This window comes from Trachymyrmex septentrionalis, unplaced genomic scaffold, assembly GCF_001594115.1.
Source record: "Trachymyrmex septentrionalis isolate Tsep2-gDNA-1 unplaced genomic scaffold, Tsep1.0 scaffold197, whole genome shotgun sequence".
Lineage (NCBI taxonomy): Eukaryota > Metazoa > Arthropoda > Insecta > Hymenoptera > Formicidae > Trachymyrmex > Trachymyrmex septentrionalis.
In genome coordinates, this window is record NW_017305146.1 from 291,095 (window position 1) to 299,799 (window position 8,705).

The 8,705-nt window shown below is 39.1% G+C and overlaps 2 protein-coding genes across 2 annotated transcripts in view; one reads left to right on the plus strand and one right to left on the minus strand.

The window, feature by feature from the left end:
* LOC108747270 (angiotensin-converting enzyme-like) overlaps window positions 1-8,705 on the minus strand; it is a 70,465-nt gene that overhangs the window by 51,999 nt on the left and 9,761 nt on the right. The window contains exon 9 of the mRNA XM_018484649.1: window positions 6,517-6,866. Coding sequence (XP_018340151.1) covers window positions 6,517-6,866 — 350 coding nt within the window. The remainder of the gene's footprint in view (window positions 1-6,516; window positions 6,867-8,705) is intronic.
* On the plus strand, window positions 2,679-4,682 carry LOC108747278 (proline-rich protein 4-like). The gene is made up of 2 exons (XM_018484661.1): window positions 2,679-2,769; window positions 3,175-4,682. Exons 1-2 carry the CDS (start codon window positions 2,758-2,760, stop codon window positions 4,405-4,407), a joined length of 1,245 nt encoding a protein of 414 aa, XP_018340163.1. The 5' UTR covers window positions 2,679-2,757; the 3' UTR covers window positions 4,408-4,682.

An 8,705-nucleotide genomic window follows, 5' to 3' on the forward strand; every position in this document is an offset into this window, starting at 1 on the left:
TTGTAAATTATAGTGAAACTAGAAGTATCATTTCGTTAAAGCGATATGTAATATCAAAAAAGTTCGGGATCTCTAGTGAATGATCATATTATCACTTCTAAGTTAAAATTAATACTAGAACTGAATTTTTTTTTTAATCTAATAGCGATTCAAGGTAAATCTAGCCTTTTGACGAGGGACGGTCACCATCAAAATAAAATTACTTGTAATTAGTTATAATTATTTATGAGAAAAGTCACAAAAACCTAAAGCTACACGTGTAAATCTAAATTAAATCAAAAAGAAGAACTATCAGATAGATTAAAAATGGCATAGCCGCAATTCTAGTGTTAACAAATTATTTTTTTATTATGTAACACAAAACTCTCTAACAGATCTACGCAACAGGATGTGCATACATGTATTTCGTTGATTTATATCAGTTTATTTAATTATTATTATTTCCAACGTGTATAAATAAAACTAAAACACAACATATAACTATAAAATTACTTTTCTAATTATTTTCCTAGTCACTTTCCTATCTGCGCTTGATCAGGGGAAAGGAAGTAAAGGACGGTCGTAAAACTGTAATAATAAAATCAAACTTTGTTTTTGTCATTGTCATGTTATTATCATTAATTATGTAAAAATTGGAAATGGACTCTTTTAATTTTCGTACGTATTGTTTTTGTTATGATACCTGCATTAAATTTTGCATTTCTGGCTAAGGACGTAATTGATCTTTTTGCTTGTTTGTTTCGACGTATTAGAATAAGAAAAATATGATTTTTATGTGATGTAATGAAACTAATTATCTATTTTATGTATTTCTACATATTTATATAGTAATTATATATTTAATAGAAGGTTTCAAATGTGATTGTTTGATTTCAATAATATAACAAATCTTAATAGTAAATCTTAATATATATATTGTATTTTCGTTCTATTCAAGCTTAATAAAAATATTCTTTATAACTGCATTAAGCAGTGAAAATGCAATTTCTGTTGATATCATCAAGAATCTTAGTTGCTTTAATCTGCTCTAATTTTAACCGACGTAATGTCTGAACATTCACTTTTTTCTTCTTCAGCAGCAATTAGTTTCGCTTACTTCTTTTCATTTTTTTCGCTATATAGCTATCGCTACAGATATGCATCTATCTTTGAATATCAAATTAAAAATTAAAATTTCAAATATAATTGCATTTTAAACAAATGTATTTCCAATCTTTAACTAAGTAAAATAACTCTTGCTTCATTTATCGTACTTTTCTCTTTGCGTTTTCTTCTTTACAACATTATTATTATATATTTTAGCAAAATTCATATCTATTTTCTCTTTTATGCATTTTCATTTTTTATTAAATATCTCAAATTGTATTTTATATTATCTCTCAATATTCAAATCATATTACCTTGCAATATTCAAATTGCATACATAATTTTCCTTTCTTCTTGCTATTTTCTTTTATCAATACATAATCCTTTTAGCATATTTTCTAATTGCTATGAATAATTAAATTCGCTATGCGAACGCAATAACTAGCAATAATTAGTAAGTGTAAAACGTTTGATATTATTTTGTATCATAAACTTATTCGAATCCAATCTTAATTATTATCGCCGTATGCTTTTAGAGACGTTATTTTTCTCGTATTAATATATCAAGTATATTTTAAAAGTATATCTTCCAATTAGAGCAACTCGTCGTGAGACAATTTGCCGTGTGGCGCTCCTAGGAAGCAATGAATAAACGCGGTCAATCTCACATCGGCGCAGTGTTCATAAGATCTATTTCTTCTCCTTGCCCCGTCCCACCATCCTCTCACCGGACACTTTTCACTTTTTCTCTCCTCCTACCGTTCCTGATTCTTCCTCTCGCGCTCTCCCTCGGACTGCAGGGGAGACCGTTAAGCCTCCATCGTCATGTTCCTCGTCTCGGCCGAGAGAACTCGTACATACAGTATAGCGCGTGTCCTTCCGTGGGGACCGGATACGGAGGGGGTCACTGCGAAATCCTGCCGGATGGTACGCACGAGCGAGAAACTTCTACGAGATGGATGACGGAGAAAGATTGGCTCGGTTGAAAAGAGGAGGGTAATGATAGCGAAGGAGGAATGGAAACGCATCTACACGTCCAGTGGCGTAGATAGACAGGATCAAAAGGACGAAAGATCCTTAGACTGATGATAGGAGAATCGTGAGTCGATTTGAAGATTATACATCATTATTTAACAACAGAGTGTAACGCAACTAGAGAATCTTCTAGAGAATGATCTGAAGACAATTTTTTGCATATAATATCTTTTTTAATTTCATTCGATAAAATGTTTTGTCCTTCGTTCAGAATTTTACATTATATATATAATCGTTATAGAATTTCGAAACGTCTTTTCTTCTGTATTAATTTATTTCGAGTGACAGGTAGTTGTAAAACATTCTCATTTCCGACGAACGTACTTTCTAGTTTTGATTCTTTTTAATATTACTGTTGAAGGAACTTCCGGTGTTCCGTAATTTTCCACAGTGGCTACGCCGTTGCTCGCGATTATGGAAGCAGTGTAGCAGTGTCTAGGATTTATAAAAAAAAATGCCATAACGCGCCGTGTACGTCGGGCGAGCGCCAGACGCGTGTTTCACTTTTCCGCGAGAGTGCAGAGGGGCTCGCTTGGTACACATCGGGGGAAAGCGGGCTATAAAGACGGTGGCATCTTGGGGGGAAGCATTCAGTAAAGTCTGGATATTGACCAGATCGTGAGAGACTTGGTAGACATGAGAATTTTGGTAAGTCCGCTTCTTCGTCCGGGGCGAAATTAATTGCACTTGTAGATTCTCAAATTAGCTTCGTTTAATCATTTTGCCTACATTATCTTATCGTGACTTCAAACATGCATATTGAGCACAACCGTGAAAAGTGTTGGTATTTAAAAGATAGTTTAAAAGCCATTCAAATTGATTAATATTGCTTTGACATTATAATAAAAGTAAATTTAATAAATACAGTCGAGGAACAAAAAGAAATAGTTGATCTGGATAGTCAGGCTTATATATTTTATGTAATCTGCTGTACACTGTGTCGTATTGACAAGTCCATTAACAACTGTACTTAATAGCATTTTTCCGAGAAGTAAATCGTTGATGCTGCAACAGTAAGCGACTGATGTAATCAGTATATCGTTTCGATTACAGTTTCTCACGGTGTTAGTGGGGCTGCTGGCCTTGGCCGTGTGTGAGAAGAAAAAGGAGATTACGAGTAAGCCGAGCAAAAATGCTGAACGCGAGAAAAAACAGGAAAAGCGCGGACTGATTCATGTCGAGGCAGATGGAGGCTTTGGAGGACATGATGACGGTGGCGGTTATGGTGGCGGTTATGGTGGCGGTTATGGTGGCGGTTATGGTGGCGACGGCGGCGGCTTTGAAACTTCCCACGATATCGGCGGCGGAGATATTGGTGGCGGACACGACATTGGCGGTGGTTATGATGGTGGTTACGGTGGCGGCGATAGCGGTGGTCATGATGGTGGTTACGGCGGTGGCGGTGGCGGTGGCGGTGGCGACGACGGTGGCAAGATCAAGCAAATCACGATTGTGAAGACCGAGAAGGTACCTTATCCGGTCGAGAAGAAGGTTCACTATCCGGTGGAAAAAGAAGTACCGTATCCGGTTAAAGTGCCAGTACCGCAGCCATATCCGGTCGAGAAAAAGATCCCGGTACCGGTGAAGGTTTTGGTAAAGGTACCGGTTCACATACCGCAGCCGTATCCCGTCGAGAAAAAGGTGCCTTATCCGGTTCACGTGCCGGTAGAAAGACCGGTACCCTACAAAGTATATATCCCCCAGCCGTATCCAGTCGAGAAGAAAATAACGTATCCAGTGAAAGTACCGATACCGCAACCGTTCCCAGTGGAGAAGCCCGTGCCGTATACTGTGAAGGTTCCAGTACATGTAGCGCAACCCTTCCCCGTGGAGAAACCAGTACCGTACCCCGTGACAGTGCCCATTGAACGACCGTACCCAGTACACGTGGCTAAACCGTATCCGGTCCCGGTCGAGAAACCAGTACCGTATCCAGTTGAGAAGAAAGTACCCTACCCAGTCAAAGTTCATGTGGAGCGACCAGTAGGAGTGCCAGTAGAGAAACCAGTGCCCGTCCACATTAAAGTACCGGTGCCGGCGCCGTATCCAGTAGAGAAGCCAGTACCTGTGCCGGTCGAGAAACCGGTGCCCTATGCCGTAAAAGTGCCTGTCGAACGACCCGTGCCGGTTCACGTGACGAAGCCAGTGGCTGTGCCGGTACCCAAACCGGTACCATATCCCATAAAAGTGCCGGTAGCGGTACCAGTGCACGAGCACGACTCCGGAGATGGAGGTGACTACGAGTCCAGCTTCGGGGGATATTCGGGATACTCGGGACACTATTAATATCGAAAAGCGTGGCAGTGGAGGATTTTTTTCTTTTTCAATTGAATAGAAAGAACTTAATTGAAAAGAAATTAACGGAAGAGAAAAGGAAATGCGATAAGATGAAGTAATAATCAAACGTAAATAATCAAATTTCTTAATTCGACTCGATGATTTTAGTCAATTTGTATATAAAAATATTAAATTGTATTAAATTGTGTATATATTCATGGGAAAAAAAAAAAACTAGAATTAAATCGTGTGTTAATTTGTAGAGATTAAATTCGAGATATACAGATAGACTGGGTAAGTGATTCGTAGAGGGGCCCAAACATTTTTAAATTCTCCACTGCATCATACGAACGAACGTGACGGCGCGCATTACGGAATATCGCAATAACATTTCTTCTACATGTTTTTCAAACGCATTGCGTCGAGAAGAAAATCATAGAGCAATGCGATTCGTAACGCGGTCAACGGCTGATCTTTCATACGGGAGCGTTAACGAAGCGTTTCCTCGGCACTCGCGAGTCTCGAATTTTATTTTTCGAAGTGTAAGTCTGCGAGGAAAACGCGGACGTATTTATTTTTCTAACTTAATCGTCGTTCTCGCCGCGGGATCCGACGAGGGAAAGATGAGTTTGCAGAATAGCCGGTTTGCGCCGTGAAAGATGATTATGGGTCTCCGAGTCTGCTTAGACAGCGCTAACGATTTCTTAGATATATAGTATCGACAACTTAAATACCTACAGAGAACATATGTACTATGTTTCTTACGACGTTCGGAACTTGTAACGAACGTCTTTGTACGATGTCTTTCGCTTCTTTCTAATAAAACCAAAGAGCAAAAACGAACAGCCTTGGAATTCATCCTAGCCTCATTGCCATTCTTTAGAAGAGATATGAAAACTTGTTTATTTTTATATGCTTGACCTTCTTTAATAAATTTTGCATACTAAGCAATTTGCAGCTCTTGTACTCCTTTCCCTTGCGAGCGAAATTGAATTAGGTAAAATCAAATTAATATATTCAGCTCAGTCAGTATACGTTAGATTTCTTTGACATTCATTGGAGATCAAGCAGTTGAACAGTAAAGTGATTTATATATTACGAGACAGATTTTCTCTGTTTATACGTTTCTCACGCCAGCGTCTATATCCTTGAACTTCGTGTAGCGTGACAAATTATTTATCTCCGATCGCGTGCGTTCGATACTGCACGGTATTCGCTCCGCACGAGCGACATTTCATTGTAACCGAGACGGTGTTTCCGGTTCCTTGTTCCGGCGCGGCGAACAGTCGGAAAGAGAGGTAGAGCGAAAGCCATTTTCGTAATTTTGGCCGCAGTGTACGCGGAAATTCGCCCGATAATTAGCTAAAGTCTCTATGCGTAATTAAGCCTCGTACGGTCGATGGAAAAAGGACTTTCTTTTATCTAGCATGACTAACGAAGGAAAGAGTGCATACGTAACACTTCCGATTCGATGATATCAGCGTCCTGTTCTGCCTCGCGACCTATCATTCAGATCGTGCGAATCTCAGGCATTAGACCGATTCATTCGCGCGTCATATTAGCTGCAAACGTGTGTAACGAGAGCTGGAGAAAGGACTCCCGCGTGCCTCTCTTTCTCCTGATCTACCAATGAACAGATCACAAGAGGAGGAGCACGCGGGATCGCGAATCAAAAGTGAAATCGCCGATCTCGTGCACGAGGCACGCGGCTACGCAGAATTGTTCGCAACGGGATTATCCGCTTCGGGCGTATTGGAAACTACATATGAAAGTACGTAGCAGGTGTTCTTTTATTGCCAAGTCAGCAAGACTAGACTTGTTGAAATAACAACGTACCCTGCAGAACATAAATGCTATACAATTTATCAGATAATATTATTATTATTGCAAGAGATAATATTATTTGTATGATTTTTACTGTACGATTTTTCTCATTATTATATTGTAATATGTCGCAATTTTCACACGTGTTTCATACGATATTTTAATTACCGCTGTCGCAATTATAAAGACCGTCGAAAGAGTTTAAAAGTATACTGATCTCATAATTTTTATATTTACGCGAGATCAATCGATTATGAATCGAGATAACGTTTGAAATATGAGAAGAGTACTCACCGTATGTAGGGAATATTGGCCGGGATGTGATACTTCGCTCCTGGATCGAAGTCGTCCTCGGATCGCAGAACTGGTGGCTTTGTGCCTGTGTATTGTTCCTTCAGTCTGTGCCAATGACAATTATACTCCTCTTTATTGACGTAGCCGCGGAAGACGTCCCATCGCCATCTATCCATCGCGATGCTGAAGGGCAGCAGCACCAGTTTATCCATCGCCAAGGCGAAGAGGTAGTTTATGTCCGCGGAGCGTTCATCAATGAACGTGTTCGCCAGGCCCAGAGTTTGCAGATGCTGCGGCGTCGTGACGCTCAAGGCGACGGCTTCGCCGACCGCCTCGTGGAATCCTGATGATTATAGTAATAAGTTTTGGTATAATGATATGTAATAACTGGATATATAAAGAGTCGCGAAAATCATCGCAGTTTGTTTTCTTCGACAGTTGTTATTGGAAAAACGTTTTGCTTGTAATAGATTTTATAATAGTGGCTATCAGTGGGTCAATATGGGTTTATCTTTCTTTTACGTTGTTATTATATATTATGTTATCATTACGACAAGTTATCTTTATGGTTGAGTAATGAAAGATCTTTAATCTACCTCAAACACTATAACCACGAATAAATTCTGGATTTTAGATTTTCGAGTTTCGTTTTAAAGGAGGTTTGATTTGATAATCGAACGGTGAAAGTCGACGTCAGACTAAACAGATGGTTTGTCGTCGAGTTCCGTCTACGATTATCGCAAAGTTTCTCGAGGTTCTCCGCGGATAACCCGGTGACTTTTTGCGCTTAGTGCGATTTAGCATTAACCAGGATGTAATTACGTTTAGCGCGGATTAGTCGAGCGTGGCAGATGATGCTGATTATTTCCCTTTTCTTCAATCACATTTCCCCATGCACACACGCCTTGAACGCATAATTAATAGTAGTGTGATTTCGTAACTTGAAACTAACTTTAATTAGGCGTTACAAATACGGTGAAATACAAGAAGGTGCGGAATGCAGATGAAAATCTGTGATAAAAATTATTGGAGAATGCAGACGAAAAAATTTGTTGCCGAAGTGATTCTGAAATAATTTTGAATTGTATAACGACATGGATTTCAACAGGAGCGATAGAATAGATCGTCTTCGTGACGGAGACTGAGTAGATTTGACCATAAAAAGACCGGGTCTAACTAATTTCAGAGATTGTGCAGTTGTTCAAAATAATGACATTTGTGACCGACCAAAAATTGGTCAGAAATGTTATAAGTCAATATTAAGTTTCTATTAGAAATTTTTACCTGAAATTCATATTTAGCTGTCATTATACGTAATGTTACACCTGGTCTTTTTACATCATGGATTTGAAGTTCGCAGATTTTACGCGAAGTCAGTATCAAACGATCGGCAAGGCCACCGATGCGAAGCTGTTCTCGTTGATTCAAAACAATCCGTGTTCCGGTGTGAGGCGAACGACCGGGTCGGCCGTTGCTACTACTGGTGAAAGCGCGATTATACCGTAATAAAAATATTTTAACGTGCGCCCGACGCCAATGTACGAGAGTAACATCCACTCGCTTATTCGCGAGTACCGTAGCACGCGGCGTACACCTCGAGCGTGTCGTACTCGCTCTCGCTTTCGCGCTATTAGCCGTAAGACGTACACAGGCTGTGCCTTCCGGAAGTCGGCCGAGAGTCGGACCCGAGAGTCGCTCTTATGCAACGCGATGTCGTCTATCCGGCACGCATGCCATCACCGGCAGTTTTATAGTCTTTTGTTCGCGTTTTTCTTCCCGGCGCAATTTCCAATTAATGTGCTTACGCAAAATATCAACATTGTTAAAAGCGAATGTTGATGCCCCGTAGTTTTTTAAACTGCCTTAATGCTTTTATAATAAGCATCGTTTTGTATTATACATTGGGAAAGATAGAAACAAAAAATAATACTATATAATTTTATTTTGACAATTAAAAATCTGTTTCGTATTTTGCGATTTCTTTTATTGTTTTATTCTTGATTTCGATCTGGCTCAATTTTTTGTTATCTTTTTGAATTTCGTAAAATTTATAATAATAATTATAAAAATCTAAAAAAATTTATAAATTAATCCAGTAAATTTTATCTTTAATTAACAATCGCACGCAGATTGATTATATTATGATTTTAAATTTAAAATTGTTGTATGTTTATTTAATATATGTTAAT